A 27,386-nucleotide genomic window follows, 5' to 3' on the forward strand; every position below is an offset into this window, starting at 1 on the left:
AAAATTAGAAAAAGATCAAAGAAAGAGTAGACAGAAGGTTTGGGTATGTGCCATCTTATCAAATTGCCAAAATAGATGTTTGCAACTGGTTCCTTGCGCTCTAGCCTCTATTATGTAGAAATATATTGACATTGTTACAAAATTCTAATTATCACTGTTGGTCCAGAACCTTTCTGGTATTAATGTGAATAGCCATAAGTTACTAATTTTAGAATTTTTTTTTAATCCCATTTATATCCTGCCCTTCTCCGAAGACTCAGGGCGGCTTACAATGTAAAGCACAAATCAATGTGCTTAGCAATAAGAATTGCTTTATAAGGAATTCTACTTCCCCTAAACACATCTAATAAAAATTCAGATACAGATATTGTTTGGAACTTTTTTTTTCCTTGCTGACAATACTGTTACCAGAAATGTTGGGAAGATGAGATATGAGTTCTGAAAACATATGGGCTAACTCAGTTTTTCAATACACAGAAGAAAAAAAATTCTCCTGTAGTAGATTCTGATGATTTATCAGACACACTTGGACAATAATTTATAAACCACACATTCCTACACATTTCCTTCCCTTTAGAAGCCAAGTTTGACAAGGCAAGTATATAAAAAGTATATAAAAAGAGCCTTGGTGGAGCAGTGGGCTAATGCCTCCTTAAGTAACACCAGCTGCCTGCAATTAGTGCAGGTTCGCATCCCACCAGGCTCAAGGTTGACTCAGCCTTCCATCCTTCCGAGGTAGGTAAAATGAGGACCCAGATTGTTGGGGGCAATAAGCTGACTTTGTAATAATGCCGCTTGGGGTGTGTGTGAAAGCCCTAACAAGCAGGCATATACATAGAATGAAGGCTACTGCTAAGCTTGTAAGCCGCCCTGAGTCTTCGGAGAAGGGCGGGATATAAATGTAATAAAAATTAAATTAATTAAATTAAATAATCAAGTGCTAGAAGTATTAGCTGGGAGTCTAAAATCCCTCGATGAGACCAAAAAGCTGGGAGGGAGAGAAAAGCTTTATACTGAACATTATCGAATGCACATCCAATTAATTTCAGTTGTATATTTATTTCATTACTCTAGCTAATTACTCCACTTAGTTCTCAATTAGTGATACAATTAGCAAAGGCAGAAAAAAACATTCCAATAATAATTTTAGCTGCCCAAAAGACAGCATAATATATATGAATACCATCTGATCTTGTGATCTCAGTGCTATAATTGTGAATTTGTGTGTATGTTTGGGTATGAATAATGAAAGAAGTAGAGAAATGATAACAAAATGAAGACAATTACAAACTCTGCTGGACATGAATATATTAACATACCTTAAATTTAGATGTTTCATTTAATGTTATTTGTCCATAATTCCAAATATTTCCATAATTTCCTTCTTTCTGGAAGATGATCTTTTCACTGTTATCATCATATATAATTTTAACATTGAGATGGTAACCGTCAATACCATTCATATGATACCTGAATTAAAAACAAATTCCATAAATTATATAAGATCTAATTAAAATGAAATCTATCAGTTTAACTTCAGAAGAACATGCTCTGTCTGTAGTAGATGAAATTGGGGAAGAAATTGCTTTTATGAGTAAATTCACTTAGGCACACATGACTTTTGTTCTAAATTACACCCTGACCAAACCAGGATATTCCATCATTTATTTATTTATTTAGTTGTTCTTATTTCAGCTTCAGATGTCTGAAAGCTTTCTGCTCTGAAGTGTCTAACACGGTTCCATAAACCCCAACTTCAAACAAATGAACTTTTGTTTACCTTGTCCCATTTAAGATCCTTTCATAATGCAGAACTATAGCCACTACATGAGTCTATATTCACATAATATAGAAAATGTTCACACAATAAATTTATATGTTATTTTCTACAAGTAAACAAGTTGTACATCTTATTTTCTAAAAGTAAACAAGTTGCAGACAGAATGTGCTTGTTCAGTGTTGCATCCATTTATTTAGGCAAGGATACTTCCACAGAATTTTTCTATGGGCCTTCGATAAACTCGGTACTCATTTTTAAAAAGTTTTTCTTTTCCCCCAAGCTTTTAAAGAATCACTATTTCCAAAAATCATAATAATTTTATTATATAAACAAAATATTTACTATACCAGAAGCTTAGGCAGTATGCATCTGAAATAGGGTCTAAGGGTAAGCTAAATATTTTCATTAGTACGCTTCCATAAGAAGGTGATGTTGAAATATAGTAGCCTGAAAAAAAATCAAAGTAAAAACATATAAGTGTAAATGCAGTTAATGAGAGATTCAGTATGGATAACTGATTCTTGAGTTCTGGAAGCATCCTGCTAATTTGGACATGAAATCAATGATGGTGATGCTGCTGCTGATTTTATTTTTATCCCACCCCTTTTCTATTTGGTCAGCTTGTTTTTTAAATATACTAGTAACAGGAAGGAAAACAATTAAATAAAGAGAGAAAGAAAGAGAGAAAGTATATGCATTGATAAATACATACAAGACTTAAGTAATATCTTTATGAAGTACCACATTTGTCTGAAAATAAGACCCACCCCGAAATAAGCCCTAGCTTGATTTTTTTAGGGTGGGCCTAATGTAAGCTCTACATCAAAAATAAGCCCTACTTCTGGGGTGAGATACATGCATAAAAATCAAGCTAGGGCAGGGATGGGGAGTTGGAGCTTACCACTGCAGCCAGGCCTCCCATGGATTGACTCTTGCCTTGCCACCCAGTTCTTCTGTGGCCAAAGGAGCAGTTTCATTCTACAGCTGAGAATGGAGCTCGGGCCTGCATTTCACAGTCAGAAGCCCTTGTGGAAGGCCTGTGCAGCTGAGAACTGAGCTATCGATTCAATCCGTATCTTGGTTCTCAGCTGCATAGGCCTTCCGGAAAGACCTCCAGTCTGCAAAATGCAGGCTGGAGCTCCATTCTCAGCTACAAAATGAAGCTGCTCCTTCAGCCGCAGAAGAAGTGGGTCAGCTGGGTGGGGCTGTCGGTGCTGTAAGTGAGTTGAAAAGACACCCCCTGAAAATAAGACCTGGTAACTTTTTTGGAGGAAAAAAAAGACTGGGTCTTCTTTTTGGGGAAACACGGTGCATGTTTGCCAGGATTTCTAGAAAAGTGACTTTATTTATAGTGAACGCCATTTTGAACCAGCTTTTGCCAACAGGACTAATGATGACTTTATTTTTATTTTTCTTGTTTTTTATTACTGTCAATTCATTGTTGTTCTACTTTGAAATGGTTCCAATCCATAAATACCATATGTATTTAGCCAAATTTGGATCCTGAATCATAACCTGGTTTAGAGAAATGTGGTGCATTAGAAATAAAGTGAGGTAAAATCACAAATAGTAATGGAATTGAAATGTTGAATGGTCAAACCATAAGAAGCCATCAGGATGTAGTCTATCTGAGTCTGGATATTTTAAAGCTGGAATACATCAAGCACCATCAAGTTAAAACTATGATTAATAAAAAAATACCCATGGTGCAAAAGATGGATGGCCATACAAATAAAATCAAATGAAATAAATAGCTATTAATTGAATAATTAGTGAATTTCTATACTGAATTTCTGTACTGAAATTTCTGTAAGACATGCATTTTTCTGTTTCAGTCCATAGGATCACCTGCCTAGCATGCTGTAGAAAAGAAATTATGTAGATAAATATGCATATACAATATTCTGAGGGCCTGGTTTTTTTCAATATATCATCATCACATCATAACTGTATTAGAGTACTAAGGCAAGAAAAAGCTACTTGGAGCCATCTTTATAGATTGAAGCCCTGAGTTTATTGGGGCTAATCCTCCAGATATGTGCACTGCTTTGAAATGTTCAGTTTAAGCAAAAGAAATAGAATATAAAATATTTTTATTGTCTCCAAATACATACAACAATTGCTTTTGCACATAATATTTCTTACCTGATAAATTGCCAAAGGTATGATCAAAATTTGGACCAGTTGAAGAAGGAAAGATAGAGCCATTTACTCTCTCCCATGCACCGATCTCCTTTACATGTTGAATCCAGTAACAAAACCCATCTTCAAAAGTACAATTGATTTTTTCATTGTCTTCAAACAAGGTTGGAGTAAAAATAATAAAGTAAACAAGCAGTGAAATACTACAATGTATATATCCCGATTATATCCAGAATCAAGGGATTATAGGATCATGAAAAAAACTCCTGATTATTATCATTTTAATACTGTACACATAATAATTTTACTTGCAGTACTTCCTCTGTGAAAAGTCTCACTTTGAAATTAGTTTAAAAGAGATTTTGGAAAAAAAAAGCACAATTACTTGGATATGTGATGGAACACATATATGTATGAGGAACTGTTAGGTTTCCATATCCATGGCATTTAATATAATAACTGGTACAGACAGAGTGCCATGCATTTAGTATTATTGTTACAGTGAGTTGGACATCCTTCTAAAGAATGGCTGTTCCACATGAAACTCTGAGTCATGCACTCTGTCCTTGTAAGCTGTGCACAATGATATTTGCTTGTTTTATTTATTCACTTTTCTCATAGCCAACACTGCTGAAAAAAGCCTTGTCTGTCAAAATATAGCAGGCATCACATGAACTATAGGTATCTTACAGCTGACTTTCCTCTCAAGAGGTCAAGATGATGCATTTTTATTCTTAAAGTAGTAACCCTGTTAGTCTGAGGAACACTAATAACTGGCCTAATTGCCCAATATACAGTATTACCTGATTGAAGGGAACATGATCCAGGACTCCAGTATACCATATTAGGTTTTTTATGTGATATTACCATCAACGAAGCATTTGATTAAGAAGAAAATTACAAAAAAAACAACAACAACAAACCAGCAATAAGAACGTGATGGTAGAGTCTCAATGAGTAGTTGGATAGGATAAAAAAGGATCTGTTCCTTTGTCATTTTTAAATTACATAGTTGATCAGCTGTTGCACACAGAGGAAGCTGTGTTATAATTATATTTTCCAAACAATAATCATATCTCCATTGTGCTGTAGTGTTTAAATATAAATTACAGGTATACTTACTGGTTAGCTCACTTGCATTGAAAGCAGTATAGATTGCATAAAAACCATTAAAGTTTTTATATAAGTCTGTGACAAATTCAACAGTGGCTTTATCAGAGAAAATATAAACTGTCCCAGGATTAGAACCTGAGAGTTCAGCTAAGAACAAAAAAACACAATGGAAAAAAAAGTCAGAATGGAATAATATTATACCTGTTCAAGTAAAAGTGAGTCAATAGATTTTGTTCTGTGGAAAGCTATGTTTATTTCAGAATATAAAAATCCTTTCGTTAATGTCCATGCTTTTTAGTAACAATTTAAATCAAGTGTATCTGTACTTTCAGTAGGATTCTAATCATAATTAGTAGTCAATTGTAGCTAACTCGATGAACTTAAAGTAAACAAACCATTATATAAATATAAGTAAACTCTGCCATCTTCATACAAAAGTGAGGCCTGATTATATCTACTGGTTTTCCATAGCTATCATTCCGTGCAAAGAAAATGTTTCAGAAAGTGTGTGGGGTGGATTTTGTCTATGAAGGTTTAGGCGGTGTGATGGACTACAGTGAAATATCATTTTCCCAGGACAGAGGGAGCATATTTAAGAAGGGTACAACGCAGCCCAGTGCTGATTGGAGTCAGAGGAAGAGATTTAGGATAATCACTCCCTAGAATTTCCCTAGGTATATCTGTTAGGATAAAAGTGGTATAGGTTTCATCTGGCAAGATTTTGTCTAGAGGGTGTGAGCAAAAAAAGAATTGAAATTTGGTTGGCTTGTTCTATGCTGTTCTGTGCTGGGCCTGACAAAATAGTAATTATTATTTCTCTGGAAATGTGTAAACAAAAAAGAAAATGTTAAATTCCCCTCCCTCCCAAACAAAAACCCCCTGATGGTTCAAAACTTGCACTTGTCATACAGGGCAATAAAAACTGAATATATTTTCTCCTACACTCACCTGAATGAATAAACACATAAAAGGCTCAGAATAGTATAAATGCATTACAAAACATGAACGAACCCGATTGATGATTATGTCCCATCAAATTAGCCTCAACCTTTAGCAACCACACAGATCTCCTTGAGGATGATCTGCCCAAACCTGGTACTACACATCTTCCAATAGTACACTTTTCTAATTAGTCTAGTGATCTTGATGCTGGTTATCCCAGTCTATTTTCTTCCATGTTTTCCAGCATTATAAACTTTTCAGGAGAACGATTTTCATATAATGTGTCCATAATAGGATAACATAAGCCTGGCCATTTATACTTTGAATAAGCACTCTGGATTGATCTTCCAATATTTGTTTTCTTGACTATTCATGATATTCTCAGACGTCTACTCCAACACCAAATACTCTTTCTATCCTGCTCCTTCAAAGTCCATAGAATACTTATTTCTATTAAAATCATAGGGTTCATTTATTTTTAAAGTTGAATTAAAAAGGCATCTTACCTCTTAATATCTTTGTTGGACCTATACCTTCATAAATCCATAGAAAATCGTATAATCTTTCTGTCTCAAAAGCAACAAAGTTTATTTTGATAGATAGGTGCTTCTCTATACTAAAAGAAAAACATCAGGAGATATACCATATTAATTATTAGGAAATCATAGCTGTATTGCAGAGTTGGAATAATGTGAAGTGAATTTTTTGTTACCACTGGTTGTTTCTAGTTAGTGGGGAAAGTAGGGAAAACTCACTTTCTTGGGGGAAAAAATCTCTCCTGATAACCACCTATTCCCAGCCTTATCCAAAAATGCTTCTGAAAGTCAGGGTGCTCTGGTGAATAGAACAGGTTAGAAAGCATGTCAACTAAGAAGGAAGAACCCATTTGCTGTCCTTGTCCACCTAGCCAGCCAAGTCCTTTGATGTTTCTGGGAACATTTGTAGAATAAATGGAGGAAGAGTAATATGCAACGCATGTCCATACGTACACTACACACACAACCCCATCATCATCATCATTATCAATCGTCATCACCTCTCCCCCCTCACTAATGTAAAAACAAACTGTTTTATTACTAAGCTTTCGTCGGTCCTCTGCTGACGTCAGAGTAAAAAGCTGGGGAGGCTGGCTAGCTAGCTTATGTAGCTGGCTGTTTCAACGATCTCGTTGTGATTCAGGGTCAGCCTGTGGGTTCGGCAGTTGGGTCGGATGACTCAGAGGAGGAGGAGGAGGGGGTGTTGAAGAACTTGCTGATGATGGCTTTGAGGCTCCGCAGAGCCCCCAGCCAGGCCCCTCCCACCTGGTGGAGACCTAGCTGTGTGAGCCTGACAGCGTGGATGAAGATGATCCACAGCTGGCCCTGTTCAAGGACGCCCGATGCAGGAGGCAGTCAATTAGGAGTAAACAGAGGAAAGCAATGGGGCTCCTCGGAAGGAGGCACAGAGAAGCCACGCCCTGAACTCTATATAAGGGGAATGTGTGGGAGGGCTGGTTTGCTGAAGGCAACCGCTTGGATTGTTCCTGTTTCTTTAAGCTCCTGTTTCTTGGTTTGTCTTGTTCCGTTTGTATTTGTGATAATAAATTTGGCAGGCGTAATTCCAGCCTCTTGCCTTATTGTAAAAGGGGTTGTCCCTGCTTTTGATGCAGGGCCGGTAGCAGGCTGGTACAGAACAGATCTGCTGATGGAGCGAATGATTGGTCCCTCCTTCCCTCACTCCTAGTCAACTGTATTGCTCCTAATCGCGTTGTGTCTGCCTGTATGCATTTGAATTGATTACCATTCTCTAAACTTGGTTGTATATGACTACTGCTTCTGGCTTTCCAATCAGAATAGAATGTCATATCTAAATACACCCCAATGGGACAGTCTTGTTTCCCCCAATTAACCAATAGTTTTGTGGGTTTGCTAATGATTACTATACTCAGTGCAGCAATGTAATATTTAGGAGGGATGAAAACTTTTTATTTAAATATAATAATGGTTCCAAATCTGAACAGTGGGGATAGGAATAGTACCTCAAACTGATGTAAATTTATATGCATTTCAGGGTGTGGTAAAGAGCCTTCTATATAACATATTTTTGTAATTTTCTAAGGTCATAGATTTCTAATTGCCAAAAGAACTACGTACCTATGGTTATCTAATATAGAAGGTGAAACATATTTCTTATTTTCTTTTTTTAGGCTGTAAGTCTGTCTAAGAGAATTTGGACAAATAGAAATATTCTACAACTTTAGGACTTTACCCCAGGGACCATAGGATTGAATGCAAACTATAATAATTATTAAACCTGGCGGTTGCATTAAATTATAAACAGTGGTTATATATACAGCTATATCATAGTCTCTGTTATATAAGCAGTTATTTTCAAAGAGGCAAGTATGAAATCCAAAACAGAAAACTTTTAATTTTAGTAACAGTTACAGTTCCCAAAAGATATGAAAAATATATGTTTGACCAAAATAATTTCAACACGCTTGTCAGAGTCAGTCTGGAAAAAGCGTCTAAGCTTTTTTTCCATGTGATCTATAATTATTCCTATTCATTTCTTCATAGTACTTATGCAGATGGGAAAATAATTCCAAAATTATATCTGACAAGAAAGAAACACAATAAAACTGTTGGGAAATGCAACTTAGTAAAATGCATTTGTTAAGTTTCATAAAATGCCATTTGACCAAAATATGTCAATTTTTTATCAGTATATTAAAAATAATAAAATTATATGGTTCAGGAAGAAACACAAAATTAAATGAAGAAGCAATAATGTCATCATAAAAGTAATGCTCGTACAAACAGCAATCATAAAAAAAAAAACATTTCTGCTTCAGTTTCATCATGAAATACTGCTTTTTTGTTATTAATACTTCCAGAAGCAGATAATGACAATGTTGTGTGCAATGTTTGATATATTTGTATATATTACCACGTGAGAACTGCAAAATTACCAACATTTATAAGAAAATGCTTTCATTAATATCCACACAAGCAGGTGAACAGTTTCTTCACCTGATAAATTGGAATAGTTTCTTTTTTAACACTTTTTAATATCTGGATCCAGAAAAAAAAGCAAATTGCAATCTCAAGGCCATTAAAAGATATTCTGTTAAAATCTTTAGGTAAGCAGTTAATATGGACCAGATAGACAAGTAGATAAAAACTACACAGCGTCAGCCATGTTTTCAAACCCTATGGCAGATTGACTGGGACCCCACACTGATATTAGGATTTTGTTCTTTGGTCCCATGTCATGTGCTGCATATAGCAGTAGATATTATCTTTGCTGTTATTATTTTTTTTCCTATTTTTGTAATTTTTTGCCTACAATCATTTGGATGTAGCTTAAAAATGAAAATGGCTCACATGAGTTAGCTGGAAGAACTTTCAGACGACAGCTATCAGGATAGGGGTTTAGAATTATACCAGAGAATGGTTTGTTATGTTTAAAAATTAGATTTAAGATGTAGAATGTTATGAAGTGTCTTACTTTATTATCCATCGGCAAAGAAGATTTGAGCTATAGGGTTTTGGAAAATGAATAGAATGGAAAGATCCGTATAAACCGTCTAAAATGAATTTTCCATCACAGGGTGTAGCTGTAAATGGAGGGTGATAAAAAGGGTTTCAGCGTATGATGAAAATAAAACAATCTAATTGTATTTTGTTTTTCATTAAGTAAAGCATTGGTAATAGTAAAAACATCTCCACTCAAAAAAATAACGTCATTGATAAGAAAAGAGAATTTAGGAGTTTTAATTTATTTTTATTATCTAGAGACAAATTCTGCATGGCTCACATGAAATTCTAATCTTAGAAAAACTATTTAAAAAATACAAAACGTAAACAATAATCATTATCGTCATCATCAACAACAAAAAACACCCCTCTAAAATGGTACTTCAAAATAATACTTCAAACTACAAAGATTGCTCAAAGAGTTGAATCATTCTGAGCCAACATCTTTTTTTTAAATGCCTACTCCAGGGGTAGGCAACCTTGGCTCTTTTATGACTCATGGACTTCAACTCCCAGAATTCCCGAGTCAGCTATGCTGCTGACTCAGGAATTCTGGGAGTTGACGTCCATGAGTCATAAAAGAGCCGAGGTTGCCTACCCCTGGCCTACTCTATACTTAAAAAATAAATAAAAGAACCTGCTTAATAAAATTTGTTTAAATGTTCTACAAAACTCTGGATTTTCAGAAAATGCTACTATTATTGATAATACAACTACAGTACAGTACAGTACAGTATTTTGAAAGCTCAATTAAGATATTGAATAGTTGCTTAATTTTATGAAAGGAGGGCTTCTTGTGTTACTCATTACCTATATTTTACCTGAGATGTCCACATTTACTGAAACTATTAAAATTATATCTTTCCTGTGCTATGTCCTTGAACTAAATAATTAATTTGTATCCCACCTTTATTATTATTACAAATAACTCCAGGTAGTAAACATATCCAACACATCTTCTTCCTATTTTCCCCACAACAACAATCCTGGGTGGGTGGGCTGAGAGAGAGTGCCTAGCCCAAAGTCACCAAGCTGGCTTTTATGGCTAAGGCAGGACTTGAAATCATGGTCTCCTGCTTTCTATCCTGGAGCCTTAACCACTAAACCAAACTGACTCCTGGCTTTATATCCCTATCATATACTGAAGTCTATGGACATATTAGGAATAATAATATTAAATTGTTTTCCAGTCAGAAATCTCTCATCCTGCACTTTATGTACACTAAGTAGTATGAGAAAATGGAACTTAACATATTGACTACATACAATTTTTATTGGAACCTCAATATAAGGACATTAATGTTAACTATATATTTAGTAATTGAAGTGAGCTTCTCTAAGTAAGCAATAAGTTATTCTTGGTAGAAATTTTTGAGTTCATTTAACTAGCTTGTAACTCATAGTTTTTACTTGTTAAACATTCAATGGGAATAATCAGCTAAACTTAATTTCTCAGTTAATGAATTTCATGACTAAAAGGCTGAAAAGAGGGACCTTTGTATTGCTCTAAAATGTTTCTACAATTTGCATATATTCATTGCGGTTTCCTTGTTATTATCTTCTTGATGACCAGTGAAGAAGGAACACTCCTCCCTCTACCTTTTGTTTGAATGCCTTTAAATGTCACCAATAAGGTGGTTAAATAAATATAGAGAACCGAAGACCATTTTCAAATTTCTATAATTCTTTTGTTATACTAATATATTGAATCCTGAACTTTGAGATAACCTTAATTATAAGAAAATGATATTAAAATTTTGAAAACACTGCTGTGTAGAGAAAGCTAAATATTTGATGAACCTGGAGTAAAATATGAATATGACAAAAGTGAAAAATCCATTGCATATGCATGCACTCACACAGCTACATTCTCTTTATAAAAAATTATGTCTTTCTCAGGAAATTGTTCATAACAAAAACTGCTTATATTCTCAGAGAGCGAGTGCAGCCTGTCTTTTTTTGCCAGATGGGAAAATGGAATTTTTCAAGTATAAGGGAAGTAAATAAAGGAAAAGTAATCAAAAACATATCATTCCTTTAATAAGAAAGGAAGACTATGTATGGTCTGGCATGGAAGTACCTGTTTCCTTTTTATTATATGGGTTTACATAGAAGAAGGGAGTATATTGACACTGGCTTCCAATTATGTATAGTCTTCTGAAGGTTCAATTCAGATGACTTTTTATAAGCATTTCACTTCACATAGAAGTGAACCATAGAAAACTTTCAGTTTTCTTGACAAGATTTCAGAAGTGGATGGCCATTGGTTGCTTCCTAAGGATAAGAGAGGTTGACTGGACCAATATGACCAATTGGCTTTATGGTTAAGGGAGGACTCATGTTCTCCTGGTTTATAGACTGGCACCCTGACCACTACACTAAACTAGCTATCATATAGTATTGACACCCACAATAAATTATCTATTAATATCCTTAGAAAAGAAAAATATTAGCGGAAGTTTAAAGACTATACATCAGGAAAACTAAACAAAACAAATCCCAGCCCTGGTCAACTTAATTTATTTTTATATTTTAAACATTCATGATAGTAAATATTCCTCTGGAAATTCAAAGACTAGTTACATAAGTTTATATTCTTACCACATTTGTTTTCATCGGTGCCATTTGGGCAGTGTGGCATTCCATCACAAAATAATTGCCTTCCGATGCAGGTTTCATTATCAGCACAAAGGCCATCTGAAGGCAAACATTTACCTAACATATGTTTCAAGAAGAAAATAACATAGAACACATGGTTAATCTTAGTTTCCTGAAATAGAAACATTCTACCCATAGAATATAATCAAGAAACTATCCAAAAAGCGCCTCATGATCTAATGACATATTTTCAGAAACAGTCAATTCAAGGGACTCCTTAAAATGTAATGAAAAATTCCATAATGCATTTGTCTAAGAAAGTTCTCTTTCACACTGACATATACTGTACTCTGTGATGTGAATACGCAATGAAGATTGATGTAGTAAAGTAATATAACTACTCATCTGAAATAAAAAAATAACTTTTGAAGAGGCTTTAGACTGACAATAAAGTAGCTTTTTATTCAGATTTTTGCATTGCACATGAATTATAAATGCACTCAGTAAACTGATACAAAGAATAATAATAATAAAAAATACTGGAGGTATTGGTATGATTGCAATAACTGTTTAGAATTTTTAGACATGGATAAAATAGGTGAGCTATGCTTTTCTTTAATGGGGTGTATTCTCATTTTTTTGAAACTTAATCCTGCTATTAATAGTGAGAAAGTTCAGCCTTGGTTAATTCCAGTGGCAAAAATTATCAAATTTCAGAACAATTTTTTGCTGATGTCAACAGCAGGGTTACCTCTTTTATTTTCTTTATTTATTCTTTTGAAAACTAAACAACAATGCCATCTACTGGAGAAGGAAAATGAATCCTTTGGAAATGTTTTCTTTAGTTACTGATTTTCTTTCCAATATACAGTGATACACATACATAAAGACACAGACACATACACAGACCACAAAGACACAGAGGGAGGGGGAGAGGGAGAGGGAGAGAGAGGAGGAGAGAGAGATTCAACAAACTTCTGTTGAAATGTAAATTTTAAAAATGAGGCTTATTTATCCAAATATGCATTAATTGTTATAGGTTCTAATTACTAAAATAAATGGAAATCAATTCACTATTACAGAAATAAAGAGTAATGTTCTTGAATCCAGTATTTGAATGTTGTATACAATAATTAATATGAACTATTTATAATTACAGGCAGAAATAGATATATTCTAGAAGAAACAGATTATTCTATTATGAAAAATAGAAAGTCGTTAGTATACTTTTAAAAAAATAACTATGAATTTTTGAGTTGGAAAATTAAATAAAATACAATTTGTTTATACATGGACCCAGAATTTTTAATTTTAATGTGTTTTAATTTGTTTTTATCATGTCACAATCCATATATAAACTTAAATGGAATCAGAGCTGGTATTTAATGTGCTTATGCCTGGAACGTGAAAGTTTCAAAAACAAAAACACTAAAATGAAAATTGTTTCACAAAGCAATTTTATTTTGAAAAGTTGGGAAATATACCATATCTAAGTTTTTTTATACTTATCTAATAAAATCTGTATTTACTAACCAGGTGTTGTTGGAGCATTACTTGTAGTTGTTACCAATCCTGGAAAGTGAATAAACAACAAAACAAAGTTATTTTTTTTAAGTAGTTTTTATTAATTAATAGAATGAAAACCTCCCCTATGTAATAATACATTCTACATTTACTAACCAGGTGTTGTTGTACTAAATATTTCCAAACCTGCAAAATAAATTAAACAAAATAAAGAAAAAAGGATACTTTTCTCAAGGGTTTTTCACTAATTAATAAAACAATAATATGTGTTGTATATTGACTAACCGGATGTTGTCAAAGGGCTCCTTGTAGTAAATATTCCCAGATCTGCAAAATGAACCAAACAGACTTAAAAAAATAACATAAAAATTCTGCTTTATATTTCTAAATTAATTTTTATTATTGTCACTTTACACAATAATGCAAAAAAGTGAATGAATTTTGCTGGCTACTTTTTTCTTATTTGTCATGCAAATAAATCTTGTTCTTACTAAATAGGTGTTACTAAAGGCTTACTTTAGTAATACAAAAACTACAAAATTAATGAAACTGAAAATAAAGGAAATGAACAGCCTCCCCCTGCACTGTTTTTTCCTAAATCAAATGTTCCAATCTGTTCAAAGCTAAGTATAAAAATGTTTTTTTGGTTTGGTAGTGAGAAGTGATCATAATTTTGTTCAGCTTCCTGACTTTAAATTGCTTCAATAGATTATATGTTATTACATCTTTGTATTGTTAAATTCCTAACAATAGCTAGAACTGAATCATGCACAGCACGGTTTAGAATTTGGTCTTCTAAATTAAGTTGATAAAAAATTGGACATTTTTCTGTATCATCAACTAAAACATCTTTAGCCATGTGAGATAAACTGTTAAGAGAGCAATTCATATATAGGAACCGACGACAAGTAAGGGGGAAATTTATGCCAAATGGTGGATTTTTTAAATGGAGTTTTTCCAAGCAATTTCAATTTGGAGTTCAAGTTCTGAATATAAAGTATGCTACTTTAAATATTCCGACACAATGTAAGTTATAAAATAGATTTTCAGAAAGTGCATGGCTTATACCGATTACAACAATAGGTTTCATTACCCAAAATGATGATGTTACCTAGTTTGGGTAATGAAATGTCTGCAAGAAAACAAGCAAGCTCAGAGAGCACCAAGGACCCCTAATTATAAAGCAGAGGAATTTTTGTATATATATTATGTACTAAATAAATTGCCTCAGTGTTTCATAGTTATCAAGTTCAGTGCTGAAAGCAGAACAGTAGATCCTGAATCTCAAATAACATTTGGATCAGAATTTTAAAGCTCAACAATATTTTTAAAATATTTTTTTAAATCTTTTTTTTTCATGTTAACCCCTTTAATCCCATTTGGTTGAATATGAAGTCTCTCTCTCTCACTTGATATTAATTTGTTAACATTTGCATATATGTGTATGTGCTCATATATGTACATGCAGTTGTGTGCATATGGTGATCATAAATATTTTAAAATGGTTACTTCTGAAAACAGTAGAAAGTATTGATATAAAACATAAATACAGCATTGAAGATGCCGGTGTAGAAGCAAGAATCAGCAGAAAATATCTAATTAAACAACATTTTTCTATGTTTTAAAAAACATGCATTACCTGTTATTTCTATGCTGTTTACATCAATGGTAAAAGTCTGTAAGAGTTCACTTTTATTCTCTTTGATGCCATAGACCAATGCATCCTTTATCTCTACTTCAGACACCCATTGTACAAAGAAAAGTTTGAAGAATACAATTACACTACCATTTCTGGCCAAAGGAAAACAACAAAAAAATTAGTAAAAAAACATAAATTAATTTATACTGAATAACAGATGAATAACCAGAATCTTGGCACTAAACTATAATGATTCTTAATGGCTGGGAATTTGCTCCTTTACAGCAACATACACACCTAACTGTATAACACTGAAATTGTTTGTAACAAGTGTGGCTATTTAAAGGCAAAAAAGGGGGAAAAAGAAGAAAGAAAATATTTTTTTTCCTGAAATCTTAAAATGTTTCTTTCCCTTAAAATATGCTTGCTTTCCACCCACTTTGATTAACTTGGAGACCCAGTTTGAATATGGGGCCCAATGGGCAAAGCCATCTTTTAATACCATTCCAGAACCTCCAATGGTAGAGTATTCCACCCATAGCAAGCCCCTTCGGGTGGAATGAGTGGGGCGGCTAGTCCCATTGCGGAGATCACAGTGAGATAAATAGGACAATTGCTCATATCAGTATAATAGATTCCTATTTTCTTAAGAATAGTAATTTAAAAAAGACATGGAATCAGACATCTGTCTTATATACATAGCAAATCATGTTCGCAGTGAGACAATGATATTAATAAATGGTCTGATTAATACTGAAAATATTATAAGTTCAAAGATTTGTTTAACCAGTCTAAGACCAATGAGGAAATTATGATTATAAGTAAAATTTAATTTAAAATTTAGATACAGATAAATCCACAGAACCCAGAATAATGATCAGTTATTGTTTGCCCTGTTTCCTGTACATATTCATATAGAAAACTCAGTAAGGACAGTAATAAAGAAGTACAAATTACAAATAATTGTAGTACAGCAGTTGAAAGCAATTAACATGATGTAGTTTTTAAATTTAATTTTAAAATAATTTAAATTGCAAATTTAAACTTGAACCTTAATTTTAAAAAAATAAATTTTAAAATTTATGTCAATTGATAAATTTAGATAAAATCAATTTTTCTAAAGGACATGTGGGGATTTGACATAAGAGTAATTAAATACTCAATACCTCACTTTTATTTTCATTGGAAAGACATTTTCTGAAGGAGTTGTTCCATGGAACTATAAAATAACTCTTTTTACCTATACTGCCACACCACAGAAATTCACAAGAGCATGATATTCTTGAAGACTGTTATGTTAACATGCTATTTGTGACCCCACATGGTTGGACTCTCCTGGCTTATGGCTTTATCTTGACTATGTGGCATTGTTTTAAGTGAAATTAATCTTTAAAAATATTATCCAGTTCATCCAAGAAATAAAAAGGTCAAAGGATGCTATTTAAAATATGATTTATTGATTTTGCCAAAAGAGGTAATTACCCTGAGATAAATCCATTTACTCTCTGAGAGACTGAAAAATATAGTAAATCTTATCTTAGTTTCTCTCCGGTATATTATTGTTGATGTGACATAAAAAGTTTCTTTATTCTATCCTTTAACTGGAACATTGGCATTTTTCACAAATGAGGGGTCCTTAGTACTCTCTGAGCTTGGTCATTTTCTTGCAGATCTAACATCTTGCAGATTATCCAAAGTAGCTAACATCATCTAAATGACCCATCCCCATTTCAACCTTGAGCTACAGATATTCTCCTTTAGTGATTTTCCACAATTTTTGTTTTTACTCAATGGGAAATTTAGTTTGATTTTCTTATTGTCAGTTATTCTCTGTATCAATTTCTCTAGCAAGATTAGGACTGAGGATAGTGTGTGACTATATAATTTTTTTGTGAAAAAAAACAAAAAATTGTTTTAGTTACAGAGCAAGTAACCTTTACTCTTTTAAAAACCTATATCAGCATTTTGTCACTGAGGCAGCCATGACTAAGAGATGATTAATTATTTTAAGGTCAAAGGGAAGGCTACAGTATATTCAAATACTTTTCCTTTATTTTTTTAAATGATTCATATAATACTTCAGGCAATTATTTCTATACTATCTTTCTGACTTATCAGAATTTCAAATATGAAATCATATTGCACCAAAGAATTTAGTAATGCAAGGATACATGTTGTTCTGCAGAAAAAGCAATAAAATCAAAGGTCTACAAATTGGGTGGGTTTGTTTTGCAATCAATTAAACAAGTAATATTAAATGTTACTCAAACATAGGTGTTTTTTTTTCAAATAGCAGCCTAAGTACTAATGACCATGGCAGCTTAGTGCAATTTTCTGTATTAAAATGAACTTGATTTTAGTACTTGGCTCTGTATCAATGTTTTCGCACTTAATAAAGCTAAAACTGAAACCTGAACTAAACCACACAGAATTATAATTATATGTCAAGTGTACACTCCTTTTCTATTTTTATCATTTTTAAATATTGTGTATGAAGAAAGATTGCAAGGTGAAAGATAAAAAACTCTACAAATTATACAGTGTTTTCCAAAAAGTAAGGCATACCCAGAAAATAAGCCCTAGCTTGATTTTTTTGGGGTGGGCCTAACATAAGCCTTACCCCCAAATAAGCCCTAGTTTGGGGGTGAGGCACACCCCTAAAAATCAAGCTAGGGCAGGGGTGGGGGTGTGGAGTTGCCCCATCCATCCTGCACCCGCTTACCTGGTAGCCAGGCCTCTCCTCACTGGCCCACTTCTTCTGCGGCATCTTCTGCAGCCAGGCCTGCATTTCTCAGTCGCAGGCCTTTCCAGAAGGCCACTAGAGCCGAGAAGCTATAGATTGAATCCAGTACTCAGCTGTAGACGTCTTCCGGAAAGGCCTGACTGAGAAATGCAGGCCGGAATGTAACTGCAGAATGAAGCTGCTCCTTCAGTTGCAGAAGACCTGGTGCCTCTTTTGGGAGGATATGTATGAGACTAAGTCTTATTTTTTGGGAAAAAATGTTTATGTAAAATATGATTTCTACTCTCATATTTAAAATCATGTTTTGGCCTATGATAAATTACATGGATTTAGAGCATTATCACAATAACCCATCTGTTAATTGAAATGAGGAATATAAAACCAAGCTGAGGTTATCTAACCTTAAAAGCTAAATAGTGGTTATGCTTTGGATAAGATTCCACCAGAAATGCCAGAATTCTGGGCTAGCCTGTGAATGAGAGTTTTTTTTAAATCCCATTTATATCCCGCCCTTCTCCGAAGACTCAGGGCGGCTTACAATCTAAAGCACAAATCAATGTGCTTAGCAATAGCCTTCATTCTATGTATATGCCTGCTTATTAGGGCTTTCGCCCCCCCAAGCGGCATTATTACAAAGTCAGCTTATTGCCCCCAACAATCTGGGTCCTCATTGGAATATTGAAATGGATATTGCTGTGGAGATGTTTGTCTGTGTATATCTTCATTCTTATTCAAGTCAAAGATTTCCTCTTTTATTTAACTTTTTATTAATATAACATGATAGCTAATGCTGTGGAACCTGAGAAGGATGATACTGGTTGGTGAAAAATTCGCAAATACATACTTTCATTTTCCTAGAGGAGATCAACCCTGACTGCTCTTTAGAAGGCCAGATCCTGAAGCTAAAACTCAAATACTTTGGCCACCTAATGAGAAGGAAGGACTCACTGGAGAAGAGCCTAATGCTGGGAAAGATTGAGGGCAATAGAAGAAGGGGACGACAGAGAATGAGGTGGCTGGATGGAGTCACTGAAGCAGTAGGCGTGAGCTTAAATGGACTCCAGAAGATGGTAGAGGACAGGAAGGCCTGGAGGAACGTTGTCCATAGGGTCGCGATGGGTCGGACACGACTTCGCAGCTAACAACAACAACTTTCATTTTTATTAAAGCAAAACATTTCCCCTCTTTTTTAACTTATACCATATGTAATGTAATTTGATAGTTAAAACTACTGAACTTGAGAATGGTGATTCTATGTTTTAATAACATTGGGAAAATATTAAAAATTATTAAAATTAATGATGAGGAAATGCATCGTATTTCTTAACAGATCTGATTAGGTTATGGAATAAAGAAAATTAATCCTCCATATTTTTGTGGCAGGTAAAAGAAATGGCTATGAACTGGGATAATCAGTTCTCTGTTATGGAGGACCAACTGATCAGTCACTCTTTCTTTCATCTCTAGAGTAGAAAGTAATAATATATCTTTTTACCAAATTGTACCAGACTAGTATGGTTATTTGGGTAGTTCTCAACTTATGATCATTCATTTAATGATTGTTTGAGGCTGAAAATTGACTTATGAGCAGTCCTCCCATTTATGGTCATTGTACAAAACTCATGTGATCAAAATTTGGGTGCTTGCAACTGGCATGTATTTATGATAGTTCCAGAGTCCCGGGGTCTTGTGATCACCTTTTATGACCTTCCCAGGCTTCTGACAAGCAAATTCAAAGGCAGAAGCTGCAATCATTTAATGATGGCACAATTTATTTAATGAATCACTTGATTTAGAGTGAGTTGCTTAACAACCATCGCAAAAAAATTCATAAAATCAGGTGCATCTTAATGACAGCATCACTTAGTGATGGAAGTTCTAGTCTCAATTGTAAGTTGAGGTCCACCTGTATTAAAGCCTATAATTTGTAAATATGCTTCATCCAGTAGTAGATTACTTTGGGATGATAAATGCAAAGCAAAGGAACATTTCCCCCACTTTTGATTTCTTTCCTCCATTTTCATTCAACTTTACTACTACTCTTTCATTCAGACCTGGAATAAGGAAATTTTACTCCAATTTTCCTGTAGTGCATAGAATAGGATCTATACTGAGCATAAGACAACCATCCAGGAACTCTAAAATTGTAGCTTTAGGAGCAGGTGAAGAGGAATAAACATGTTATAATTCTAGCATGAAATATCATGATTTCAGTAATATTTCAAGCATATTGATTTTTATTAAAAATTAACTTACCTAAACTGCGTAACTTTACTTCCCTTATATTCATTTTGAAGTTCACTTGCACGTAACATATCATCTACCTAGATATACAAATATGAAAAATGTAAAACAGATGTAGAATATATTTTATATTTTTCTAATATAGAGAGAGAAAAAAGGAAAGAAATCTGATCAGACAGACAGAAAAAAGGGAATGTGGAACTACAGAAATAACCCAGTAAAAATCAGTTTACCATTTGCTGGACATCAAAGGCAAGAATTTTGAAGTCTACTGATGATTTATTTTGCAAAGCAGGGGTGAACATTGCTCCTGATTTTATTGTAAATATTCCCATTGCTTCATGGTCTTTTGCTCCTGATTAAAAAAAGCATAGAAGTGAGAAAGCAAACTGTTTCTCTCATTTTGCTGTTGGTTTAGATATTTTTTTGCATTTTTTCTATCTATGAATATGGATTCATGCAAGTAAAGATGGAATAAATATTCAATTGTATATATTTTCATTATAAATAGTTTCATTCTATTTCTAGCACTGAAGTAATGCAAATGTGCTTTTCCAAACTTAGATAGAAACCAAAAGGATGCCCACTGGAAGAGGTAACAGTTAAATGCAATGATGAGCCTTTAGAGAGGTTGAGAAAACCTGGGTCAGGGAAAATACATTGAGTTAATAAACAATCATTGGAACAACTGCAAAAAATAAAATAAAATTAAAAAGCAGAATAGGAGCCTGGCTGGCCAGAATAAAATGGCTACACAGATTAATGGTAAGCTACTGGAGGTGAGGGAGCTTGGCAAGTGCTGTATCCAGATAAGAAGAGATGGGACAACCATTTTTCTGAAATGGTGTAGGTAGGGTTTCCTGCATGAGCAGGGGGTTGGACTAGAAGACCTCCAGGGTACCTTCAAAAATTATTTATCATCATCATCATCATCATCATATTGTTGTTGTTTAGATTCTTGCTAGAACAATTCCTATGCTTAGAAGGACTTAAGACAACTTAGAACACAAAACAAATCAAAACATGGGAGCTGATGGAGAATGACATCATATTTTTCTGCACTCAGGAAAGAATGGATGGTCCATTCTGACAACAGGACAAGCAGAAACTCCAGGACTATCCTTAGTCTAGACAAAACATAAACAACAACTGAACTATTATATACTAATGATGCTACAGTTGAAGACCAGGATGTGGTTGTAGGAGAGTGTATATTTTTTAAAAAGCCAAGACTGCTGTTTCGAAATTCACTTGGGTTTGATACAAATTGGGAAAGCTTAGATCCATGATTCTGGAAAATAGTGTTGGGTTATCTTTTACAGATCTAAAGATATAGTCATCCAACCCTAGTCATATACTGAGCCCTTTATTAGTGCTTAATTGTAAGATAAAAGACCTTCTTATTATTAGTCTCCTTTATAATATAGTGCTGATGCATACATGATGTAAACCGAGTTATTAATTTACATTTCATCAATATTGCTGCATTGTTTTATTTTATTTAATGAATTACATAGACCTTCTTGGAAAGAGTACCTAAGAAGAGGCTTAGGAGTTGTTTTTAATTCAGACTAATAAAAACATCGAAAACTGATGTAATACATATAAAACATGTTGGTGGCTTTAGTCAGAAATCAATAGATTAAAATTGCTGAGATACTATTGAGAGAACAATAATAAGCAGCCAATTTTAGTTAGTATCAGGTATGATGTTAGGAAGCTAATACTTTCAGAGTATCATAAGAATCAAAGATTAACATTTTTCTTGGGCCTGAAACAGTTTTCTTATAAATTTGGAAAAAAGACTATTGCAGTTTACTATCGATTGGTATACAGGGACAACGTTATAAAAACAGATAATTAGAGCATAGATTTAAAGTTTGTTTAAAATAAATTAAATATAGCATTTACTTCTCAGGTATATATTTAATAAATATGCTATTACAAAGTACAATTTGATAATTTTTGGAATTCTATAATTGTGACAGATGTGAAATTCAAGAGCAATTCGTTTGTTCTGTATTTAATATACAGTACATTCTTTTTTTTTTCTAAAGAACACTCTTATATATTAATGAGTTATTAGCAAAAATATAGGAATCCACAATGGAATGATGGCCAAGAAAAAGATTATTTATAAAGATCCATATTCATTATAATAAATATGCAATAAAGGTAAAGCCAGTGTAATTATGCTCAATTTATTATTTTTTCCAATTAAATTCTTTTCCTAATCAGCCACATTTCTTTATCAGGGTATATCTTCATATTCATATTGTATACTTTTATGTTGATATATACAGTATATATATATATATATATATTCCTATGTAGGTTTCCAAATTTAAATAACTTTGCCCACAATTTTTGAATATTTTTTTTACTTTATCCAAAATGTATGACTGTTTTTACTTATCTGCTACAGAAACTGCATCAGAAAATTTGAAAATGTTTGAGTTTCAAGAAATTATTGCATTTGTGGGAAAAGTGTTATTTTTATTGCCTTCATCCATTCTACCTCGGTAAGAAAATTTTGAAAAGGTATAATGCAATAGAGTAGAGATCTTATAAATCTCGTAACCATATATTGTATCCGTCCTATCATCTATTCATTGTCTGGACTTTTGAGTCAAGATTTGCTTTGTACTTTATTGTTAAAGTACAAAAAAAACACAAAAGAAAAATACTTGATAGTGCCTTGTATTTTTTTAAAAAATATATTTTTAATTCATGGAGCCACTATGACAACAAGAAGAATACAGATTGTTTGGGTATATTTTAAAATAACGTAACCATATGAAACTTTGTATAACCTTGCCAGCTTTGAACAAAAATATACTTTTTAGAAGAAATAAAACAAAAGTACAGTGACCAGCAGCATAACATTGGGAAGTGGTTACTCACAAAATAACTGAAGTGAAAGGAAGAATGTATGCAAATGTAACATTAAAATAAATAATGTGCTACAATTCAATTCTGATGAAAAACTGTGTTACTTCCTTAAGAATTTAACAACCATTAGACCGCCAGCTCTCAGAACCAGGTGACTATATCACAGCAGGTCTGGGAGCAGCGGAGTTCTTTTTATTTCTATTTTCATTCCATTCTATGTAACAATAACATTTGAATACATGATTTGGGTATAATAATTTCTCTCAAACATTTAAATGAACGGAATTTACACAAAGATATAAGTACCAAATCATTTTCACATAAACTTTGAATTGAGTCAGTTCCTTCCTAAACACATAATTTAGAGTCTAAAGAATGCTTTCAGGGTAGACTGTCTTCTTTTAATATGTTTTTTTTTCTTTCAAAGAAGCAGTAGCCATTACAGTGTTAAATAGAATGAGCAATTAAACGCTGTATATCAACAGCAATTTAAGATTTTTAACATAGAACCAATTGTAAAGTTTGTAGTTTCTTACCTTGTTCAGCTGCCTTGTTGAACAGCCACAGAAAAGTTAATAAAACAATAGAAATACATAGGGAGATTATAAATAGAACAGTGAGCAAAATTTCATAGCTGTTAAAAGTGATGTTTTTCTTCTTGAACCATTTTTTTGGATTCATTTTAATCTGGGAACTGAAATTGCTACCAGATCCCTGTAACTTTGAAAATAAAAGTGATAATCCGGGCACAGGTATATACCTGAGATGACTCTAGTTAATTATTTATTTTTATATACTGCTGGACTCAATAATTCAAGAGGTTTACATCATAAGACATAAAAAACAAAAAACCAAAAGGCTTTAATCATAATGCATTTGGTAATTTTATTTCTAGGTTCCGTCACATAGCAGACTTTATACCCAAAGGAAAAGTATTAATGATAGGAATATATAACTCCTGTTCAAAAGGTAATATTTTTCAAGATAACATATGTACATATTCAACACCCAGGGCTGTAAATGTTAATCTTCAACTTTGCATTATTTTTTTATGTATTACTAGTGCAATTGCAATGATATTCCTTGTTGTTACTTTCAGTTGCTTGGTTTATAGTTACTTGCAAATTCTGGAAATTATGGATCAATTTACCTTTGCATCTGGCAAGAGATAAATCAAAATGTAAAGCAGCAATGGGGAATCTTTTTGTTGGACAAGAAACACATCTAACATATTTTGGGAGCCTGTGAGATGCAATGTGGTTAGAGGACTTTCACAAACGAGAACAAGGAAATTTTAAGGAGAATCTGGTGTAAACTGGGATTTTTTTTAAAAAAAAAGCAGTTTAATGTTTTAATATGTGTAGTGCACTTATGTGTGTCACAACTCAACATGAAATTAAAATAAGCTTTCAGTTTTTACAAATTATGATTGAAGTTCTAAGGTATGTAAAAGTAGAACTGAGGACTACCTGTTCCATGGAATGAAAAGCTGCCCTTTTATGTAGCTGGGAAAAAATGCTAGTTCATTATTATGTTTTTTCATGGCCAGTCCTACCAAATAGTACCTTGAGACAACTGCCTTAGCTGGCAAACTCTGGACCTTAGTAGTGACTTTGTTCTCTCTAAAGAGAGCTACAGTAGATGCAGTATATCTGTAGGCACATGTGACGTTACCCCAGTCCTAGGCCTCTGCCACCATGTGCAAAAAAAAAAAAAGTTTCAATAAATCAGTTTCAACTTCTCATGGGGAAAAAAATATCTCGCAAAGATGGAATTGATTGATTGAAGTTTATTTTTAGTCCCACACAATGGCGGAGGAAGTGGCAGTGCTAGCATGGTGGTACACCAGTTGCTTCCCTCCCCTGCCAGACACCTCTGAAGCTGCACAGGGTAAGATTTCCACCCCTGCCCCCGTCCAGATGCCCTTGCCTCCCCCAAGCATTTTTTTTATTAACCTGCCTTTCAGCTGCATTCCATTTCTCCATTCGCTTCTCAGCCTTTGCCACTGTTTGTGGGACAAAAAAACAGTTCCATCAGACTTTCTAACTTTTCACGAGATCTCGCAAGAAGTTAGAAAGTCTGATGGAACTGGGTTTTTTTTTACCGATAATCCCACAAACACATGGTATATGCTGAGAAGTGAACAGAGAAACGGAATGTAGCTGAAAGGCAGGTTAGTAAAAAAATGCTTTAGGGAGGTGAGGGCATCTGCGTGGAGAGAGCAACCTTACCCTGCATGGTGGCAGGAGGATTAATGGTGTGTGCGGCGGGTCCAGGAGGAACTGCGCAAAGCAGGTGGAGGGGAGGCCAGGCAGATTGCGGGTGCCACTCCTCGCTTCCTCTGTGCTGCCGCTGCCACTGCTACTGCTTTGGCCAAAGTGACCCAGCTGTCATTGCCTCCACCCCGCCTGGCTCTGCCACTGCCCTGCTCTGGCCCCAGGGAGTGCCTCTGCCTAGCGCGGCTGCCTCGCTCATGCTCACAAACAGCCTCTGCTCCGCCACCACCACCACAATTCTGCTGGGATCCACTCCGGACCTGGGCAGTTCCTCTGCCCTGAGTGGCTGCCTTGCTCGCACCCATGATTGGCCTCCGCGCTTCCTGCACTACTGCCACAGTATCACCCAGCTCCGCTCCAGCCCTGGGCAGCGCCTCTGCCCTGCATGGCTGACTTGCTCATACCCACGATTGGCCTCTGCTCTGCTGCCTCTTGACACAGTGCCACCTGGCTCTGCTCTGGCCCCAGGCAGCACCTCTGCCCTGCATGGCTGCTCTGCTCACACCCGCTCTGAGCCCACGATCGGCCTACATGTGCCGCCACCACCACTGCAGGATGGTGCAGAAGTCATGCATTGGGGACGTGTATCTGGCAGCTTGGGTGAGAACAAGTTGGGCTTCATAAGGCTGGACATGGCACCCCCAAGTCCTCCCATGATGGGGCCCTGCTGATTGCTGGCTCTGAGGGTGGTGGCGGCAAATGCAGCTTGATCCTCAGCAAGCCCTGTTTGCCACCTCCTGCCCAGTGCTGCTGCCATGAGGCCACGGAACAAGCCAGGTAGTGGTAAGGAACCGGGTTGGGGCGGTGGGAGAAAGGCACTCTGAGAGGGTTGTGTCCGACACCTGTGGGGGATGCTGCCTTTCTGTGCCATGCCGGGGCTGGGCTGGACTGGGCGTGGAGCCTCCATGCTGCTTCTCCCCCTGCAGACATCAGGAGAGCCCACCCAGCCTACCCCTCATCCCAAGGCAGCTGCTGCCATCCCATGCTCTCCAGCCCATTGCCAGCCAGCTGGGCACACTGGGCTCGGGCCTTGGGCAGATGGAGGCTGGAGGGGAGCGAGAGCCATGGCTGCCCAGCTCCTCCACCTGAGGGTGTGTGCGGGGAGAGGTGCCACCCAGCTCAGTAAGCCATGGTCTAACCTGCAGAAGGAGGAGGAGGATGGAGGAGGAGGGCTGGCCAGGGACAGGTGCAGCGCTGCCCATGGGGGGAATCTGACCAGCCCCAGCCTGGAGGGGGAGGAAGGCCGAGGAGCCCAAAGGGAGTCATCCCTCCCCAACATTGAGCTGCCCACGCCCACCCTGGCCATGGCCACCCAGTCTGCCATGGCCACCGTAGCCACACCCACCCAGCGGGCCATGCCCAACCAGCGGGCCATGTCCACCTAGAAGCCATGCCCACCCGGCCCCCAGTAATACATGTGGATTTTGGGTTGCAGTTTATTTTTATTTATTTATTTATTTTAATTCCATTTATATCCCGCCCTTCTTGGCCTGAGCATTTCTCTGGAATTTCAACATTCTGTCTAGATTTGTTTTACACTCTCTTGATTTGAAAACCAGAAGAAAATGTATTCCTTTGGTTAGCAAGATGCTGAGGATAAGCCATGTTTCAGATATTATTCTCAATAATTGCCAAAATATTCTTACAGCAACACACACTGTCAAATAGAAATGAATCACTGCACGGTATCTTACTGTTATGTTCCTCTTCTTTAATTCCTACAGAATTTGTTAAAGAAATCAGTCCTGACAAATGATGGTTCTTAATTGTAATTGTGATACAGCAGGAAAGGACACAGAAGATCCTCTCTTAACAGCACTCACTGTTCCACAAATAGTGCAGAAAGAAAGAATTGCTGCACTCCTAAACAACTGCCGTGTTGATAAAAACTGAGGGACTGGTATAAGTATTTATTTATTTTATTTTTATTTTTATTCCATTTATATCCCGCCCTTCTCCGAAGACTCAGGGCGGC

General features: G+C 35.3%; 1 protein-coding gene across 1 annotated transcript in view; it reads right to left on the bottom strand.

The window, feature by feature from the left end:
- The window catches only part of TMPRSS15 (transmembrane serine protease 15), a gene marked incomplete at both ends in the record, with an annotated part of 63,013 nt that extends 37,297 nt beyond the window's left edge, over window positions 1-25,716 (bottom strand). The window contains 15 exons of the mRNA XM_081327665.1: window positions 1,320-1,470; window positions 2,128-2,227; window positions 3,926-4,075; window positions 5,045-5,182; window positions 6,484-6,593; window positions 8,110-8,175; window positions 9,467-9,575; window positions 12,097-12,210; window positions 13,627-13,665; window positions 13,774-13,803; window positions 13,903-13,944; window positions 15,248-15,408; window positions 20,256-20,323; window positions 20,477-20,598; window positions 25,533-25,716. Of these exons, the coding sequence (XP_081183791.1) occupies window positions 1,320-1,470; window positions 2,128-2,227; window positions 3,926-4,075; window positions 5,045-5,182; window positions 6,484-6,593; window positions 8,110-8,175; window positions 9,467-9,575; window positions 12,097-12,210; window positions 13,627-13,665; window positions 13,774-13,803; window positions 13,903-13,944; window positions 15,248-15,408; window positions 20,256-20,323; window positions 20,477-20,598; window positions 25,533-25,716 (1,584 nt within the window). The remainder of the gene's footprint in view (window positions 1-1,319; window positions 1,471-2,127; window positions 2,228-3,925; window positions 4,076-5,044; window positions 5,183-6,483; window positions 6,594-8,109; window positions 8,176-9,466; window positions 9,576-12,096; window positions 12,211-13,626; window positions 13,666-13,773; window positions 13,804-13,902; window positions 13,945-15,247; window positions 15,409-20,255; window positions 20,324-20,476; window positions 20,599-25,532) is intronic.
- Window positions 25,717-27,386: the final 1,670 nt, after the last annotated feature.

This window comes from Vipera berus (genome assembly GCF_964194415.1).
Source record: "Vipera berus genome assembly, chromosome: 4".
NCBI classification, from domain to species: Eukaryota; Metazoa; Chordata; class Lepidosauria; order Squamata; family Viperidae; genus Vipera; species Vipera berus.